Genomic DNA, 20,877 nt, shown 5'->3' on the forward strand with positions numbered 1-20,877 from the left:
TTCTTGAGGGACAAGGATCCTCCCTGGTTAAAGTGAATTGGAGTCAGCCGGTTAGTAGAAACATGAGGGTAAAATTGTCATTTTATATTTTTTAAGACAATTTTACCCTTCCATTTAGCTTAACCGGCTCCACTCCGAGGATCCAAATGCTTCCTTGGGTTGGTTTGCCGACCGTTGATGAGACTGCCTCTCATACGCTCTTCATATAATTTGAGAATTAAAAATTTATTTAAAATTGTACAACAGGCTAATCCCTCCAAATCAAAGCATAGAATCATCAAAACATATCTAAATAAATGCACCATATGCTTCCAATAAACACTTCATTTAATAAACTAAAATGTTATATAAAAGAAATTGGCTTTGGCCTTTGAGGGTATAAACTCTTACATAACTTTCATGGAAAGTCTATTATTTATGAACTTAAATTGTATACATCAAAAGAAATGGAATGACTACATGTCTAGAGTCAATAGATTCTCATTTTCATTTTCAGATTTTTTTTTTTATGGCCTCAATAATGTAATTTTTTTACTATAATTGAAGGCTTTAATTAAAAATTATTTATCAACTCTTTACTATATTAGAGTCTAATTTTTATTTTTTGGAAAGAACCTTTATTGTGCAATTGTTAATTTGGGGTTTTAATTAGAGACTATTTTTAAAATTTTTACCATATTAGAGTCTAAATTTTTTTTAAAAAAAAATTGTTTGTTTTATAAAAAGCTTTTACTGTGCAACTATTAATTGGGAGCCTTAGACAACCACCTAAGTTGCCTAAGTGTTGAGCCTCCACTGTGATATCTTACAAAACAAATATTATGATCAATATATGCAGAGAAAATGATTCAGAATTACCTGTAGTCATATTAATTTGTTCAAACTAATCAGAGAGCCTCAGCAAACAAAAACCCTGAAAAATAATTTAGTGGAGAGATATCACTAACCTATGACTACTGGTGCCTTATTGTTAGAGTACACATGCTTTGTATTTAGAAAAATGCTATGATTCCCAAAAATTCTCTCACAAATTTGTTTTTCAAATAATGTATCATAATCCTATATAATTTATTATTTTAAGAAATGTGTTACTATCTCATAAGATTGTAACATATCATTTGGGGAGCAAATTTTGGAGATAAATTTTTGGAAGTGTAATATTTTTCTTATATTTATAAGTTAGATCAAGGATCCTCGATTATAATTTTACCTTATTTATTACTCTCATTTCTATTCCACAATTAAATTTTTATTTAGACTAAATTATTGAACACCTGTAATTATGTTTAACTAAAGTCACAATAAATATTGGGGGAATTAGTCGTATACCGCCAACCGACTGCCGCAACCAACTTTCGGCGTCCGATAGTCGGAACGAAAATAATGTTTTAATATCGGTTCGGTTCGATAAGCAGTAGAAAAAATTTGAGAGTTAGATTACTGAACCGAACTAGGATTGGCAAAATGGGTTATTGTGTAAGGTTCCAGTCGACCCACCAAACCGTTTAGACCAACCCGAACCCGACACGATTAGTTAAACGGGTTGGCGTGCCATAAATGGGTCAACTCGTTTAACATAAACTCCAAGGCCTCGTTTAGTTTACGGAATGTGTATTCCATTATGAAAATGAATAGTTATTATTGGAAATGAGGAATAGCGGAATGAAGTAATTATTCAAATTCCAACACATATACCACAATTAGAATTGACCCAAAATTAATAAAAATCTCACATAATTTCTTGTTTTAAAAAAAAAAAAAAAACTCAAATCTTATATATATATTGGACCTTAGACCTGTCACCTAAAAAAAATTAATTTTTTTTAATTTTTGAATTTTTTTTAAAAGTTTAGTTTAGAAAAATTTAAGATTTTTTTTTTTTTAAAAAAAAGAAGAATATTGTCAATTCGGTCAGAAATAGGAATAACTATTCCTCTAAAAGAAAATGAATATATATTCATCTTCGTAAGAGAATAGTTATTCCCATGAAATAGTTATTCAAAAAAATAAGTTCCTACCAAATAAAGGAATAGCTATTTCAATGGAATAGTCATTTCATTCCAATGACTTATTCTACAAACCAAACGATGCCTAATTCTATAACTTCGTATTGTGTTCATATCAAATTTGTGAATCCTGTCAAAAAAAAAAAAAAAAAAAAAAAATTAACTCTAAACTGAATCCAACCCCCTTTGCTGGTAATTGTTTTCATTTAATATATACACGGTGACACGGGTACATATCTATGTGCTTAAGCTTTTCATTAATTTTCAATTTTTGTATTGACAGCCTTTCAGGAGAAAAATGTGATGAATATCATTGCTTTCTATACTGGGCTTCTTGAGGATGTTTTTTGATTAAAATTTGGTTGTGGGTCGTTGATTAAAATTTGGTGGCAATCAAAGGCGTTGAGATCATTGGTTTTTTAGGAGAAGAATTTGGAATTGAGACTTCAAGAATTGTTAAAGAATTGTTCTCCGCTGTGATTGAATTTTGACTTGAAGCTGAGATCGTTGTGGGCCGTTGATTGAATTTTGAGGCTTCACTAAATGCTCATTCATGTATTTTTTTTTTTCCTGCACACACGTGGGTTGTATTTACATCATTTACTTATTCAGCTAAACACGTGAAACACGACAAATAACACACACATGCTGTCTGAACACGTCAGCAACAACATTAAATCACATAAACTTTTGATTTCTGGCCTTCTCAAGGATGTATCGGGATGCATATGGTGTGAAATCATAAAAAAAAAAAAAAAAAAAAAAAAATCTCTAAATATAAAAAGACCGATTTCTATTTAATATTTCTTAACTGGAAAGGATTTAGTCCCAAAAAAACGCCTCGACTGCACCCATTCTTAATTCATTTATTTTTCCTATATTTTCCTTAATTTTCTTGCCTTTTTATTTCTGGCCTGCTCAAGAAACGCTTTGACTACCCCTACCCTTGATGCATTTCATTTTTCCATACTTTCCTCATCTTCTTGCCTACCCAAGATTGACTTTCCTCCTTAAAACATTTTCTACAACATCTTTGAACGTTCTAAAGACAACATTTTATAGTTCCCACTATAAAATTTGTGATGCTCTTATACTTGTTAATTTGTATTTAATGGCTTGTTTTTGGGAAGAGCTATAGAGAAAGATGTGGATAGAAGGGTTTTATTTTGGCGGGGATTGGGTGTTGTTTTTGCTCTTTTAAGGTTGATTTTTTTTATTTTGCTAGTCTCTTCCTTTTTTCTTTTCTTTTTTTTTTTTTTTTTTTTTTGAAAGAATGAGTAAAACTATATATTGACAAAAATAATCAACTGTATAATAAAAGGCTTACAATCCAAACAACAAAAAACAGAATAACCAAGAAAAAAAAAAAAAAAAAAAACTCTCTAGGAAAACACCCAGAAAACAGCCCTGCCTACAATGGAACAACTAATTCAAAATACAAGCATCAATGTTCCATTTGTGACAAAGAATAACATTCTTCATAGCTTTTGGGAATTTGGCTTTTTCAGAAACTCTACACCAAACTGTCCAAAAAATTTGCTTCAAAACCTGCTCTTCAGTGAGAGGTTGTCCCCCCACTTTTAGCTCATTTCAGGCTCGCCATAACCAATACACAACAAAGCTCAAGATAAGTCTACAAATTGCCCTCATCAAACTTTTACTCTTCCAGTTTCTGCATCTTTCATCAATCGGTTCATTCCAACTTGTATAACAATTCAACAAGCCACATTGCTGCAAACAAGTTTTCCAAACTCATGAACTAAAACCACAAGAAAAGAAAATGTGATTTCGGCTCTCAATTCCAGCCCTGCAGAAACCACAATTGACATCCCCTTTAAAACCCAAAGCAAGCAACTGGTTTCCAGTAGTTAGCCTATTATATATAGCTAACCAAATGATAAAAGCTTGTTTGGGAATGGTAAAAGAATGCCAAACCAGCGGCCACCACCTCACAACCACCTTTTTATTCCTTAATTGATTCCAAGTTTCTGCACAAGTGAACACACCGGACTTGACAAGAGTCCAAACAGGTTCGTCAATTCCACCAATCGGCACATCCATCAATCAACTTTGAATAGCAATAAGATTTTCAGAGCACGCCAGCCTCCAACACCAATTACCCTGCTTAAGGACAGTATCCAGCTTAGCATCTAGTCTACTATTGGAGTCATAGATAACTCTAAAGCCAAATCTGTCAAATAAAGCTCCAAAGGGGTGCCAATTCCCCATAAGTGGATATTGGAATCATTCCCAACGTCAAATATAAGAGAACCCCGAGCTAAGCTCCTGATTTTTAGTAACTTCCTCTAACACCAAGAGCTGTTATTAGGAATGCTCATAGTCCAGCACCAAGAGTTGATTTTTAGTCTCTTCTTTTTAACTGCCTATTGACATTACTCCTATCGGTATGATAGAAGCAGTAATGTCAAAAATGTTGTTGTAGGAATGAAGTGGGTCAATTTAACCGACTTTATCAACTGTGGTGGAGCAGTAGGCAAAAAAACCCCTACCACCTACCGCTTAACCAACACCCAACCCTAACGCGCCACATTGCCATACTTTATTGAAAAAAGAATTAGACACAAAACATGCATTGAATCGAAGATTATCTAATTAGTATTATTTGAGAGATAAAATTATTCATTAAAATGTGAAATAACAATTTTACCTCTCAAATAAAACTAACCGATACTCTCAAATTCATTAAACCGGAGATAATCCTTGTCTACCAAACGCCACCAGAGATGTTCCTTGTCCACAAAACATATGCCAGGTGGCCTTTAAGTAATCCCACTGTCCAGGAATCACATATCAGCAGCTAGTGGGTCCCACATTCTATTCTTGGATTTTCTTCAAACAAACAAACAAGCAAAAGAAAAAACAAAGAATTCACGGTTAACGGTCAACTAATTCATTAAGACATTAACCATAAGGAATACGTCAAAATAATTAAAAACTTAATTTAACTAATTCCATTAGTCACGAACCAAACTATTATTATTATTATTATTATATATTATCCAGAATATATTATTCGCCATAGGGGTCCTTGCAGAGTCAACTAACATCCATGACCAAGCAATGGCTCTAACGCCTTCTTCTTCATCCCCTAATCTCCTCCAATTTCCGCTCACCACTCCCTCCACAGCCACTCGCTACCTACTCTTCTCCAAACTCACCGTCAGCTCTCGCCTTTTCCGGTCGCCATGGGCACCGTCGCTACTTTCGTCGTACCGGAGCAAGATCTCTGCGATTTCTCCGATCGTAGTATCCAGGGTGAAATGCTCTGCGAAATCGACGGCGGAGGAGGACCTGTTGTCGGAACCGGAAATCCTAGCTACAGGGGGTGGCGACGACGACGCGAAGGTCCAGGACCAGAGCTCGGTGGCTGCCAGTAGACCTGCTGGTTCGCCGAGAGTCGCCACGTCACTGAGTGAATCTCTCTCCCTCGGGATTCGCGAGCCGGTTTACGAGGTCCTTGTTCTTCTCTGTCTCTTCGTTGTATTTAATTTCTTATTATGTATCTTTCGCTTTATCAACATCCTCTATTTGTGATGCTTATTTTACTTAACGATGGTTTTTCTCCACGTCTGAGCATTCTTCATAATATTAATATGGCTTACCTCACAGTGGTTTTATATGATTTTCCTTATTCTTGTAAAAGTATTGGTGATACTAGGTCCCGGATTCAGTCTTGTACTTCATCGTGTTATGGGCCTAATCATGGTTAATGTATTTAATTAGTAGTTGTATAATTAATGTGTTTAGTAGTTGTGAGTTACGTAATTGGGGTTGATTGTTTATGGGAATTTATTGTTAGTGGGCAGTTGTGCTAGGGGAAATTAAGTGTTAGTGCGTCTCAACCGTAGTTGTGGGTAGTGAGTAGTTATTTCCAGCATTGGGTATTGTATTTAAAGCTTGTAAGTATTCCAATGAAAGGTATGAGAAGTATTTGCATCTAAACCCATGAGGTTATACCCGTGTGCTAGAGGAGGACTTGACCCCTTGAAGTGCCAAAGTTGTTTCTTTATTGCTTTTATTTACCAATTATTATTCTCAAATATCTACGCCCATATCAATCCATCCTGCTCTTGTGATAAAAATTGCGTTAGAAAATTTCTTATTAAGAAATCCTTAGGTTTTGGAATATATTTTCGTCGCCTATAATTTATGCCCACTTTATTTAGTTGACTTAACTGTACAAGTAGAGCACAACATAGCAAGTTGCATGTCAAAGAACCTTTTTTTAACCCTTTTAATTCCCTTTCAAGAGGTGTCACCTCTAACATGAATGTTGTCATTGTTTTGTTTTTCCCACCCATAGGTGGTAGAAGTGACGTCAAATGGGATGATATCTACTAGGAAAATTAACAGACGCCAATTATTGAAGTCAAGCGGTAAGGAATTTTTTTCTTTTTCTTTGAGAAATGCTATATACTACACTTTTATCTTATTTTTATCCGACTTTGCTAATTTGACACTGTCAAGTAGCCCTTGTAAAATAAAACATCCAAAGGCTGATTAACAATACCACATAAGCAAAGTGGGATAAAAGATAAAAGTGTGGGGTATAACATTGTTGAGTAATGCTATATACCACACTAATGTCCTACTTTTATCCCACTATGCTAACATGACATGGTGTAGTAGCTCTTATATTTTCTTTTTACAAGGGTTGATCCAAGGGCTAGTACTCACTGCCACGTGTACATAGTAGGATAAAAGTGGGATATTGGTGACGTGCCATGGTGTAGTAGCCCTTATATATATATTTTTTACAAGGGTTGATCCAAGGGCTACTACACACTACCACGTGTACATAGTGGGATAAAAGTGGGATATTGGTGCGGTATATAGCATTTATCTACTCTTTCTTTTGCGTGCTTGGATGTAGTACAAGTATTATAATAGTATCTGAATGTCATATCGTTGAAATATCCTTTATTTTTTTTTTTCCTCCTAAGCCTGCTACCATTGCTTACCTCATCAAGATTAGATATTAGTTCTTCTTGTTGTTTCTGTTTGTTGCATCATTAGCTTTGTTACTTGCATTGCTCAATAATTTATGATACACAAATACACGCAGATAAAAACATGCATAACATGTAATAACGATTTTAATTTTCTTCTTTCTTATTTTTCTCTGTTGAGTAACTTCATCTTCAGGTCTTCGTCCACGAGATATCCGAAGTGTAGATCCATCGTTGTTTTTAACAAACTCGATGCCTTCATTGCTGGTATCATGCCAACTTGTGCCCTACCATTTCGTAGTAGTTATTTTTTTTTTCTTTTGTTGTATTTGTTGCTTGATTAATTGGATTTACGTTAGGTTTGCCTTTTGACTTGAGTGATTATACCATATATTGCTCTCTAAGTGATCTTATACATAGACTGAATTGTTAGGAGTTAAGTCCAGATGTGGCTTTTGAATGGGGTTTGGGTGTTGTACTAACGGCTTGTTCTAATATCTCATGCAATGGTACTAATTCAGAAAAGTTGATTGCATATATTTCTTTTCATTCTTTCCTCCAATACAGAAGCTGCCACACTTGAGATTTCTGTATCTCCAACTCCATGCGTATAGGAGGTGTGAAATAAAAAAAATACATGAAGCCATTGGTTTGGTTTCTAATAAATAGCAATTGATTTGGTTTCACTTTGTGGTTGCATAAATAATTATTCAAGAGAATGATTCTTGACATTGCCCCCTTTTTAGTTCCAAAGAAACAAAAAGGAAAATAGGAAATGCAAATTATAATTAAATGAATGAGAGAGTATAATGGAGGACAAGGTGGCCATCATAGAAGAAGTTGAGAGCAAAAAGTAGAAAAACCAATATTCAACTCATTAGACAGCACTAAGAATTTTCTTTTTCAAAATTAAGACATAAAGTCATAATATGGAATGCATCCATGGAAAACTGGTCGAGTTGGTATTATGAAACACAACAGAACAATCAAAGATGGATGGAAATGATCAATAAATTGGTCTCCAGTAATTTCAGCCCTCTTTGCTGAGAACTAGGACTCAGAACTCTATACGTCTATAATTTTTTCCCCCTTCTGAATAGACAGATGTTCCTACCACTTTTACAAAAATTGGTTTTCTGGTTCATATGCTAGGTACGTGAGCATGCTATTCTTCTGAATCTGGGTTCATTGCAAGCAATGGCAATGCAAGAGCATGTCCTTATTTTTGACTACAACAGGTAATATTTGTCTTCCGGAGCAGGACAATTATCCTTAGACTTCTAGTTTTCATTTAATATTGCTTCAGAGCAAACTGACATTGGTGTACTTGTTTCATATTTTGATAACTTGTAGTAAAGGAGGGAAGGCCTTCATAGAAATCTTGCTGCCTCGATTGAATCCCAAAAATGTGAATGGAGGGCCATGTATGGCATTTGCTCTTGAGGTTAGTTTTGTGCTTTAATTCTCTGTTTTTACATACTAAAACACAACATCACCAGATGTATGTGGTTCATACTGCGCTGCTACAAGTTTTCCTCTAATAAGGCAACCTTTACTTTGTAGTGTACTATTTCAATAAATATATTGGAAGCTATGCTAGCTGTTTATTGGTCTTATCAATTATCAATGTGAAAAAGTGTCTTCTTGGTGAATTCTTTCATGATGTGGATTTAGAGTCTCACATGTCAAACTTTTCTGAAACCTTATTTTTGTACTTGTATTTAGCATTTCCATTGCCATATGTAGAAGAGATAATAAGACTATACATGGAGAGAGAGAGGGAGGGAGGGGGGGAGATTTTTTTTTTTCTTAAACAGAAATTTTTTCCTTTTATAAAATCTCTGCTTGAGAATCAAATTGAACAGAAGTGTTATAGCCAGCAGGAACCCAGAAAAATAGCTAGAGGAACTTTTAGACATTATGGGTTGCAACAATGGTTAAACCTCTTATATACCTTGTAGGTCTTCTCTTGGTTGGAAGTTTTGAGTGAGTTTGTCTTCGGATCCAGTTATGGAGAATGTCATTCAAAGAAAGAATATCATAATAAATTACATTTGCAAGCCTTTTTTTCTTTTTTCTTTTAATGAATAATTTAGATCTCATTGAGAAAAAAGGGTTAAACCCTCGCACACAAAAAGTATACAAAAGGAACTTAACCCTATAAGTTGCTACAATGTAAAAAGCAAATCAAATCTGTTGGAAACAATTTTGAATGGTGCACAAAATTCTTGTTGAAATAAAGTAATACCAATATGAAAATTAACTATAAAAAAATAAAATACAAGAGATGAAAAATGGAGTATGAAAAGATCTCACAATGCTATAGAATCACGCAAGAGCGTTGCCCTTAAAGGTTGATTCATGCCTCCCGGAGTATATAAATCGGTGTGATCGGATCCCTTGACACGCGAACTCCCAAGATTAAACTATATCGTCTATCTTAGTTAAGGACACACTTCCAAGAATGAAAATCAAATAGAACAACCCTTTGATTTTCCTTTGTGAAAATAATCTCATAATCTTTTTGAATCAATATTATGTAAAAAATAGAAGTATATAAAAATGTATATGTATTACTCAAGTGCTCGTAGTGTATCTTATATATATACATGATAGATGGCTTAGTAAATCCACTATAATATTCGAAGGCATTGAAAACACTTTATGGCCAAATGGTTATATTTCGAGATTTTATGACTAACGGTCAAAAAATCAAATGCCATAAAATACCATAAAGCATAATAATGTCCAATGGTCAAAACTGTTAAACTAGTTAAAGCTAATTTCTCTTTCTAAAGCCAATGACCATTTCCATTTGTTAAAGACAATTAAAACTTGTATGATAACAAGATTTCATAGAAGATCCTTTGGTCATAAAAGTATTAATGACCAAACGGTCATAACGTCAACAGCATTTGTTATTGGTCAAATGCCATAAAATCTTTGTTAAAAACCAACGGTAAAACCATAAAAATTGATTTAAAGTTGATTTCTTTTTTCCTCTTTTTCTCATAAAAACTCATCAATGTCTTAGTGTCAAACATCAAAATATTTTTAAAAAGGGTCAAAAATAAAACCATGTTTGTAACATTACAACAATCAACCAAATTTGTTGAGACAAAGTTAGGAACATTAACAAGAACCCATCCCAAGAGAGAACTCAAAAAAGAAGATTTTAAAAAGAGCACATTTGTCTCACTATCCTTGAAAAGATAACGATTCATTTCTCTCCAAATGCTCCACATTAAGAGGGCTGTAATAACTTTTCAGATTGCCTCTTTGGGATGTCCCCTCCCTTGTACTATCTAGCAATGTAAAAGTTCTTGGATGTTGCTAGGCATAACCCACGAGACTCCAAAAAGGTTAAGAATCAAATGCCAGAGCCGAAGTATAATTGCAGTGGATGAGAAGGTTATTAGTCGTTTCCTCATTCTTTTTACACAGACAACTCGAATTAGCTAGAAAGAAACCCCGTGTTCTAAGGGTATCCACCATGAGGATTCTACCAAGTGCTGCTGTCCACAAGAAGAAAACAATGCAAGGAGGTGCCTTGACCTTCCATACACTTTTCCAAGGAAAAATATTATGCTCACCTGACTATAACAGAGAATAAAAACTCTTCACTGTAAACATATGGCTTCTAAAGGGAGTCCACAACAAGCTGTCCACTTCCCCCATATGCGTCTTCGAGGAATACAAGAGACTGAAGAAAGATTCAAAAGTTTCCATTTCCCAATCATGGGCATCCCTAGTGAAACTAGGATTCCAGTGGATATAGGAACTAGTAGGTCCAAATAATTAGACACAGAGGCCTCCTTGTTTCTAGCAATGGAATAGAATTCGGGAAAAGAAATCTTAAGAGGCTCTATTCCACGCCATACATCATGCCAGAAACTAATGAGTGAACCATCCCCAACCTTGTAAGATAGAAAATTGGAAAAAGTACTCCAACCATTTCTAATAAACCTCCAAAGGCTCACCCCATAAGAACCTTGAGTTTCCATTGAGCACCAAATCTCCTGTCTCCATAAGGAATGTTCCTCATGTCCAAATCTCCAAAGCCATTTACCAAGAAGAGCCTTGGTATACCTATCAAAAAAAAAAAAGAAGAGCCTTGGTGAATACCATCAACTTTTTAATCCCCAAACCCCCTTTGGAAACCGGGTCCCAAACTGTATTCCAATTAACCAGCTGTATTTTGGGAATCCCTTCCTGGACCATCCCAAAGAAAATATCTCTGAAGGCACTCCAATCACCTAGCAATAATTGCTGGTAACGGGAAGAGGGAAAGAAAGTATGAAGGAAGAATGGATAACGTGCTCTTGATGAGCGTAAGACGCCCCCCCTTTGACAAGTTGATCTTTTTCCAGCTAGCCAACCTTTTTTGCATCCTATCGATTACCCCATCCCAAATGAGAATACTGGCCATCTCCTCTGTATTAGGAACCTCCCCCACTGCGACTAACTCAAATTTTTGAAGGTTGATCTCCAATCCTGAAATTACATTTGCTAGCCTTTATGCTTATTCATCTCCATTTTCTAAATCCTAGTTAAAGTTGTGAATAAACTTGTTAGTTCTTATAATCAAGATTAGGTGCATGAAAAGGCAAAGCACCTCATGGATTGGGAGAATTGCACAATCCCTCAAGCTTGAGGAGGTTTGTAGATTAGAAGTAAAACATATAGAAATGTTGCCTTTTCTGGAAAGTGCTGTAGAGGCTTCCAACATTACCTAAGTTGTAGCATGCACTAATATCTAGCAAATTGTATTCTGAAATTACATTTGCTAGCCTTTATGCCATCAGGTGGGATAACTCCTACAGCTCCACCAGATGTAATCTCATGGTAATATTAAGTTTTGTCGGAGGATAAGTGATGTGGGGACAGTTGTGTTTCGCTTCTATTAAGTCCTATTTTCACCCTTAGGATATTAAATTCAACTGATAACATTCGAGCTACCTCCTTCCACAAGGAGATTAGAGCAATTCCTAGTCTTCCCATTCTAAGCCTAAGAAGAGAAACGACTTCCACCTCATAAACATGGCTCTACCAAAAGGTTCGAATTAGGTAAAGATAATAAAGTCATGTCATTCATATACCTGCTGTTCCAATTTGAACATAATTACAAAGAGAGCATTTATTGATATTAAGACAGTATTGCCTTATGATCATGCACATACATCCAATATCCATGGCAGCGGGCATGAACTTGAAATCATATTTGCATTTGTATTATGACACTGTTCAACTTCAGTAAAACTAAACTTCTGCATTACAGAGGTCGTTGTTAACCATATGATTATATTAAGTCTTGAAGAGAACTTTTCTATTGTACTTTCAGGTTGTTGAAGCAGCATTGCTTTCACGCATACAGCATTTGGAGCAGAGATTGATCAATTTAGAACCTCGAGTGAGTATGGGAACATAGTGAGTATACTTTTGTTTGTTTCCCCCTTTTTTATTCCTGTTGGCTCCTCTCTGTGAGTGTGTTTGGTTCTGGAAAGAATTTGCTCTAAAACTTGGCAGTCCTTGTACTAAAACTACAGATTTGTAGAAATTGGGTTTAACCAATCTCTTTGAGAAATTGTATGCCCTGTTGTTGGTGCAATGTCGCCACCTCATAATAGAATTCTGAAGTATTTTGGGAAGTGCGTCCGAGTACAAATGCTTTCTGGATTAACTCTATAACTATACAAGCTTCAATATTAGGATAAGAACTCTATAATGATGAATTACTTTTCAGATACAATTATGTCTTGTTTCTTCATTGTAGAGATGAATGCGTCACTCTCTCTCAATCACTCACCTTCCAGTGAAAATATTATCAGTAACTTGCTTTTTGCTTCAGGTAGAAGCTCTACTTGAGGTTTTGCCAAACCGATTAACTGGTGACATATTGGAGCAACTTCGTACTAGCAAGCAAACCTTGGTATTATGGAATTCACTCTAAATGGCTTGCATTTGTTTAGTGCATTGAGAAACAAATGCTCTTATTTTATGTACTTTCTTTTTTTGTTTTGTGGAAGGTTGAATTGGGTTCAAGGGCAGGGGCTCTCAGACAAATGCTGCTTGATCTTCTAGAGGACCCTCATGAAATACGCCGTATATGTATTATGGGAAGAAACTGCACACTTACGAAAGGAAGTGATGACATGGAATGCTCCGTACCCTTAGAGAAGCAGATTGCTGAGGGTAAGCTATTCAGAGGTTTCTTTCTTCGTGACTTCTCAATAAAAATGGTTTGGTACACATCAAAATTCAGAAAGATTGATTTTTATTCCTTTTGATCTTGCTATATGCAGAAGAGGAGGAAGAAATTGAGATGCTGCTGGAAAATTATCTTCAAAGGTTATTTCTTGGTCCATTTCTAGTGCATGTGAAGCATGTTTGGTCTATGTGGTGCACTGATACCACAAATTAATATGCTTCTTGCATATCATTTTGGATTCTTTTACTTTCTCATTTATCATTACTTTCCCATGAAGAGAGATGCTGGCTTAGAATCCATGTTTTGCTCTAGAAAGTCATTGGTTCCCTTGTTTTACACAGTGCACATAATTAAATAAACAAACAGTATAGCAACATATAGCCAGTCTGCAGGCCTCTTATTTAATAACATGTGGCTGTGCGTTTGTTGATTTTCAATTTCTCAAAGATATTATAAACTGTGGCATTGGTTACTTTGGTCAGTGATGGACATATTAATATCTCTGGCCTAGACCTACTAATCTTTATGCTTACTGTTGAAAATAGTAAATTTTGCAGGCTAGACATACTTAATTATTACTTTTAACCTGAGCTAGTTTATTTTCCTTCAAAAGCAAGCATTTATTGCTCAAGGTTGACTGTACTGCTGTCATTGTGGAATAGGATCCTCTCCATTTCACTTAAAGTGGAGAGGATCCTGATCCTGATCCTGCAGATGCAGTATTGGCAATTTCTGTTCTTAATGGGAACATTTACTGGATGATTCTTTCTTATTCCAATACTTTTTAGTTGTTAGTTTTAGCGTATTAGCGACTAAAGTTGTCCAGCCTTAGATGGGCGCTTTTTAGAGGTTTCTTCATTTGGGTTTGGTGGTCGGAAAGGGTTCATTGTTATCCCCGAGGGTCGTGGAGGGTGGGGTTGGATCAAATTCTCTGATGAGTTGAGAAAAGTTGTTGATTTTCTCTCTGGCCTGGTGGGTAGTGGGAGTGGTTCCTCTCCTTCTTCGGAGAGAAGAAGGAAGTGAAGGCTGTTCAGCCGAGTTTGGGTTTGGCTCCGAAGTGGACGGGACCCTCTTTTGCGGAGGTGTTGAGGTCGGTTCTGGCCATTGCTGCGAAGGAGTTGTCCATCGTGGGTGGCAGTCGTTCCATGTCAAGGGCTTCATTGCCGGAGCCTTGTGAGCTTGATCTTCTTCCAACGGTGTGGCATGCAGAGTCTGTACAGAGAATAGCAGTGGATTGCTTCTCGGTGGAGTCGCATCAGCTCAACCTGTTGGACAAAGACCGTCCTCTTCATCCGCAGGGTAAGAAGCATCCCTCTTGTTCAAATTTGAAAATCGAACGTTCGAGGCTGCGGACGTGGCGTAAGTTGGGTTTCGGGTCGTAAGGAATCTTCTGGACTGTTTTGCCAGGTCGGGGCTAAGTCATAAATCTTCTGGCTTCCGCTTGGGTCGTCTCATGCCGAAAGCTAAAGTCTTCCGTCCGTCGAGTTCGCCGCCGGAGACGACGTCGAAGGTGTCATCTGGGCTGATTCTGGTTCGACCTCCTCCTGGGGGTTTGGAGGTTGCTGCGTCGGTAGCCACAGAGGGCGCGGGTCCGGCGATCTCGGTTCTGTTGGGGGTTCCATTAGGTTGGAGCCCTCGTCGTTGGCAGTTACAGGGACGACGTCGTTTATGCCTTCCACCGGGGGTTAGTCGAGCAACGTCCATATGGTGCTTTCAAGCCAGACTCCAGCCTCTAAAGAATCTTCTGAGGGTATGGGTATGGTATCGTCGGGTTATTTGGGGTGCTGTCATCCTCCTCTGCCGGCACCGGAGTTGTTGCTTCCGGTGGCTCCGACAGCTTCTCTGGGTTCTGTCTCCTTGTTGGTCGGTTCTGAGTTGAACTCTTCTCTGGTGTCCTCCTCCTCTCTAGTTCCTGCGGTTCCTTCTGTTCAAGCCCACACAGCTTCTTCTTTACATGTCTCTGCAAATCCAGTAGAAGAAAAGAAGTCTGCTGAAGATCCTCGTCGGATTTTAGAGTTACCCACTAATTCGACTTTGGGAGAGAAAGTCTGAGATGCAGTCTATTGGTGGAAGGAGGAGGTATCAAAGCTTCAAGAGAAGAAGGATCAGCCTATTGTTTGCGATCAGATTTGGGAGAAGGATTGTTGGAGTATCGAGGCAGAGCTCTGGGGGAAGATTTCGAGGTGTATCCGTTGGTGACTAAAGAACAGAGACAAAAGCATCGGGAGATTTGGGGTGAGATGATTGAGAACAAGAAACGCGAGAGTAAGAGGGAGCTTCGGAATCTACAAAGTACCGTAAATTACGGAGACATCAAAGCTTCTTCGAGGTGTAGGAGAGACAAGGCCAATAGGTCGTAGGGTTGGTTGCTTTGAGGGTTTTTTTTGTGGGTTGTTCTCTGGTTTTCTTGGTGTTTTGGGTTCTGTTTGGTTTCTTTTGCGGGTAGTATTTTAGTTGGTTCTTTGTTTTCTAGGTTTTGACTTGGGGCTGTTTCCTGGGTTTTTCGGGTTAGCTGTGGTTCTCCTGTGTATACTTCCTGTGTACGTAGGGGCGCCTTACGCTTTCTTTTCAATGAAATCTACTTATAAAAAAAAAAAAAAGTTGTCCAGCCTTGGCCAAGTTCGTACAACAAACCTCAAAATCTTTGCTTAGCTGTGCCTAGCTGGCATTTTCTGAACTATTGCTTTCCAGTTAGGCCCCCGATATGGATGTAAATGAAGCTACGGATAGGGTCATGCTTTCTATTTTTTATGGGAAGTCCAGATTTGACAAAGAAAAGTAATTCATTGGAAATGGAAGCTTTCTAGAAGCTGATAATAAAATGGTGCATCCGGAACTTGCCTATGTTTTGACATGGAATCTGAAAACAAGCGTTATTGATTGGTGAGGCTAATTTTTTACTTATTACTGCAACTGCAGATGTGAATCTTGTCATGGTCAGGCTGAAAGGCTTCTTGACTCTGCAAAGGAAATGGAAGATTCAATTTCTGTCAGTTTGAGGTCTGGAGGACTGGTTTTAATCTTCATGATTTGTTAATAATCTGTACAACGTCATCACCAATTTTAATTGCTTCTATCTATCAGTTCTCGGAGGCTTGAGGTTAGCAGAGTGGAATTGCTTCTCCAGGTTGGGACATTTTGTGTGGGAGTTGGTGCTCTAGTTGCAGGTATGCCTGCCACTGGAATAAAACAAATCTCATGCTTACAATTAATCACATGCTTGTATTATTTCCTTATACAAGAGGTGATTTATTTAGTAACTATGATACAATATGAATTACATTGTGCTTTGTATGTAGTTGATACATCATTTGACCACCTAGGAACTTGCCTTCTGTATTTCCATGATAAAAACCTTTCCATGAACTTCTGTTCTTCAAACCTTTTTTCTTTTTACTTGGTTCTGAGACTAGAAGGCACCTTATCTTATAGAATGTCAGACTGACAAGTGCAATTAGCATATAAGTATCAATAGTATGACCCTTTGTTTTTAAAAATTAAGTGAGAAGAATAATGTTGACTGCTCGAACCTATTGAGACAAGAGTTGCAAGAACTCAAGAGACAAAAGTTACAAGCATTCAAGAGTCAAAAGTTACGTACACTCAAGAAACAAGAGTTACAAGATGATAAATTATTGTTAGTGTAGAAGTAGAAGAGACTTGTAACGTTTAGATTCTTTCTCTATAAATAGAGTTTTGTAAACAATCAAATATATCAATGAAAGATGTAGCCAACAAAAGGCTTTGACATGTGGATGTAGGCCATAGGCTGAACTACCTAAAATCTGTGTGTTTCCTCTGTTTCCTTTATATCTCTTTAAATAATTATTAGTTCTTCCAGAAACAAGGTGGTGAAGTTCGAAACTATTCTTGACCAAGATCATGATTTCCTTCTGGTGTCCTGAATTCTTTTTTTATTAAGTAATAGATTTTATTAGAAGAGTTCAAGAAAGGTGTGCCATCCTTGTACACCAGAAGTATACAAGAGTAACACAAGAAAAATAGCATCTAAAGCTTAGCATCTCTTGAAAATCCAACATTTGAAAAAGAAAATAGCTGTAATCCAACCATAGAACATTCTAATGAATAGAAGCTTCAGATCCGAGGTTGAAAGATCATGTCCCTCAGACATGCATGACCCGCATTACCCCCAAAGTGTAATAAACAAATGAACAAAGATCTCTTGCATCATGCATTTTTAAACAATGATAATGTCTAGTGAAAGTTGGGCTCATTATTATCAAAAGAAAACTGAAGCTTGAGTTGTTTATCAACCCTTCTGATGTCATCAATAGTGGAAACCTTGAATCCTTGTTTGCCCAATAAGAGAACATTGACTAATTTCTAATTCATTTTCCATAGAAATTTAGGCATTATTTATTTATCTTTTGAAATGTTTTGACTGCAAAAATGGTCATATCACAAGAAATTTGGAGTAATCTGAATGAAAAAAAAAATTATGATATTATGATCATTGATTGAAAATCTTTTGACGTCAAAAGATTATGTAATTACACTTAGAGCCATGAAAGAATTACTTAAATTAAATTCTTCCAAATGATTAACATGCATTTGCCAGCCAAATTGTTGAATTTTATTGTGTTTTTCCATTCAATTTCATGCATTAAGTCCTTGTCAAGACCTCGTTTACTGGTTGCAGGTATTTTTGGCATGAACTTGAAGTCCTATCTTGAAGAACATGTGGTATGTGGTTTCCTAAAGTCTAAACACCTACCATCTTTTAAGTATATGAGTCACTTCCCATTTGCTTGGATTCATTATCACCTGGGCATGTTACCACTACCTTACTGTTTGTCTTCATGCAGTGTGCGTTTTGGCTAACAACAGCTGGGATAATTGTTGGCGCTGTTGTCGCTTTTTTCATTATGTATTCCTATCTCAGGACAAGGAAGATACTGTAAGTAGAAAATTCTTCCAGTGTGTAGGTATAGATTCAATTCCTTTGTACAAGTAGTGTTAGGAAAAATCACTTTATTTGGATCATCCTCAAGTCTGCCGTAAGGAGCTAATGAGCTATTTACCATCAAGTGGGTGACATTAAAACAAATTTCAAATGTTTAAAGGGTTAAAAGTTGCTCAGAGCAAATTTCTAGCCTATGAGATCAAAATGCTTTTCTCTTATGAGTCCATGGAACCTAATCACATCTCATCCATTTTACAGGTGAAAGTCAAAGATCATTCAGTTGCAGCCAATTGGTAATTTATACAAGAGGGTCCCGTAATCTTCTTATCATGCGTCGTATAATTTTCATTAAAGATTATTGGTAGCTATGCTATATGAACTTTCATAAATAGTTCCTCAATTGCTCCAGATAATGGCAGTGATTGAAGGTCTCATCAGTTTCTGAGCCGTTTGTTTGTCCAACAAGGAAGTTACTCCCAACGTGAATGCCGCACTGTATTCTTTAGGGGAAGTGCATGAGCATTATGTACATGGAACTAGCATTATTCCTGAAATGATTATTGAATTGAGATGGAGTGGCACGATGAAGCGAATGTGACAAAGTCTATATAATGAAAGCAGAAATATCCATCTTCTGATGCCTTTGTTTTACCGTTAAAATCCATGGCTGATTGAACAACTACATGCAGGATTAGCAGCAACTCCTCTTAGGTCAGGAAGATGAAGGTCAGTATAGGCTTTCTGATTGGTTGAAGAACGATCCAAGCATCATTTCCGCATACTGGTGGTTTTATTCAGGCTGTATGAGTAGATGCCTTCCTTTATTTGACAGTCCTTTGATAGAACGTTCGCCATGTGGTGACTATTATGGTGAGACTTTGTGTTTTCTTCTTTTCCCCTCTTCATTATTGTATAAAAACTTAAATCTCATCCGTTCTCTTTATTTCTAGCATCAAACGGTATCATTTATAGAAAATCTTGCGCCTATACTTCCCAACAAAATGGGTTAGCAGAAAGAAAACATAGACGTATTCTAGAAGGTGATCTTTCCCTTCTAGCTCACTTCCATTTACCTACCAAATTGTGGGTGGATGCATTCCTTACTGCAGTCTACCTACCTCATCAACAGACTGCCTCACTTGTGTTAGCTCATTCTTCTCTTTATCATAAATTACTTAATAAGGATTCTGATTATTTAATACTACGCGTGTTTGGTTGTGCTTGTTATCCCTTACTCAGACCTTACACCGCTCACAAACTACAATTTCACACCAAGCAATGTATCTTTTTAGATTACAGTTCAGGTTACAAGGGCTATATGTGTTTTGATCCACAACCTTTTAAAGTCTATCTCGCAATATTGTCTTTGATGAAACTACCTTGCCAGCTAGGGCACAACACAACACTATTTTCCTCTCACCAACTACTATTTTTACAAGTCTTGGATGCATTCAAATCGCAAATCGCAAACCGTACACCAATCGATCACTCAAAATGACTAATCAATCACTAGGGCTTTGGTGCCACATTGATCGACCACTAGGGTTTTGGACTGATCAATCACACTAGCCACTGATCGATCACTCCGTAATCAAAATTGTTAAAAGAGTCGTTTGAGCCCATTTTCCTATATTCACGTCAAATCTTTTTTTTTTTTTTTTTTCCTTATTAATTGTTGAGCCCTTAATAAGGATTTCTTTTTAACCCTAGTTAAAAACATGAAAGTACAATCGGCCATTCCCAAATTCAGTTGTCAAAGGTAGCCGAACTAATGGGTGGTTCAAATACCCCCTCAAATCACCCCTTTTGAGTGGCCTAACCAACCTCCATAAAAAATAAAAATAAATAAAAAACCCAAACATATACCTTTTTGTTTTTGGCTTTGGCCTTGTTGTCAAGACATAGGACGTCCATTTAAAAATGGAAAATGCTAGAATTACAACAAGTGCACAACTCTAAGGCACATTGGGGTGGAGTGTGGGTTCCACTCCAATGTGCCTTGGAGTTGTGTACTTGTAGTGCATTTATCACTACCCAAAAAATGAATAACTCACCAAAAAAGTATTACATTGTTTCTCAATCAGTCCAATTGTACTTGTTATACCGCCTAATTAATATTTTTTTTTTTTTGGGAGCGCGCCACCCAACTAACTTAAAGTAACTCTTCAGTAGCTAGTCGTTAGGTTTTATTTACAAATGATTTGATATCACATCATACTATCAGGTAATTCGAAGCCGTTCTACTCTTATGTAACTTTGAGTTGTCCCGACTGAAATTATATATTTCTTTTTCTTTTGTAAACTTTAACCACATGAAATTCAAAATAGAAAAGAAAAAGTAAAAGGTTATGTGCATGGTAAAAGTAGCTAAATGTATATTATTTAGCAACACACGCTACTACACAATTCTTTCCAACCAAAATCTTCACATCCTTTGCTCATTTTTTTATGTGTAGATCATGGTCATTCTCTTATATTATTGACAATGTAATTCTTGTTGCTATTCGTTGCTTTATTATTGGAGCCGTAATTGGCATCTTTGCTGAAGTTGAATATTATAACTATTTATTACACTCAGGTGGGCCTTCGTGTCGAGTGAGATTTTGGGCTTGAGTTGCCTTCTATGCACGCCTATAATGCCTTGGTAACCGTCAGCTAGTCTATCTAGGGTGATTGTCCATTTGTCCATTTGATATATATCTTGATAACAATCGAAAAGTAACTCCCACAAATATAAGGCAGCCACTCACAAATGTCCTTCCATAGCAA

The 20,877-nt window shown here is 36.6% G+C and overlaps 1 protein-coding gene across 2 annotated transcripts; it reads left to right on the top strand.

Moving 5' to 3' along the window:
* The first annotated feature begins 5,065 nt into the window (after positions 1-5,065).
* On the top strand, positions 5,066-19,110 carry LOC133878077 (magnesium transporter MRS2-11, chloroplastic). 2 transcript variants are annotated; one of them, XM_062316568.1, is made up of 15 exons: positions 5,068-5,480; positions 6,331-6,403; positions 7,173-7,243; positions 8,129-8,214; positions 8,330-8,420; positions 12,318-12,386; positions 12,825-12,905; positions 13,003-13,168; positions 13,279-13,324; positions 16,104-16,184; positions 16,269-16,351; positions 17,845-17,888; positions 18,011-18,102; positions 18,367-18,401; positions 18,518-19,110. In XM_062316568.1, the coding sequence occupies exons 1-14, from the start codon at positions 5,088-5,090 to the stop codon at positions 18,368-18,370; spliced, it is 1,380 nt and encodes a 459-aa protein (XP_062172552.1). In that variant the 5' UTR covers positions 5,068-5,087; the 3' UTR covers positions 18,371-18,401; positions 18,518-19,110. The 2 variants fall into 2 exon arrangements, with proteins under 2 accessions (XP_062172553.1, XP_062172552.1); XM_062316569.1 differs by having other exon boundaries at positions 5,066-5,480; positions 18,367-19,110.
* Positions 19,111-20,877: the final 1,767 nt, after the last annotated feature.

This window comes from Alnus glutinosa, chromosome 9, assembly GCF_958979055.1.
Source record: "Alnus glutinosa chromosome 9, dhAlnGlut1.1, whole genome shotgun sequence".
Lineage (NCBI taxonomy): Eukaryota > Viridiplantae > Streptophyta > Magnoliopsida > Fagales > Betulaceae > Alnus > Alnus glutinosa.

Coding starts and splice junctions, on each gene's coding strand:
- LOC133878077 (XM_062316569.1), top strand. CDS start 5,088: ATGGCTCTAACGCCTTCTTCTTCATCCCCTAATCTCCTCCAATTTCCG. Junction 16,185..16,268: donor TCAATTTCTGTCAGTTTGAG/GTCTGGAGGACT, acceptor TCTATCTATCAG/TTCTCGGAGGCTTGAGGTTA. Junction 16,352..17,844: donor AGTTGGTGCTCTAGTTGCAG/GTATGCCTGCCA, acceptor TACTGGTTGCAG/GTATTTTTGGCATGAACTTG.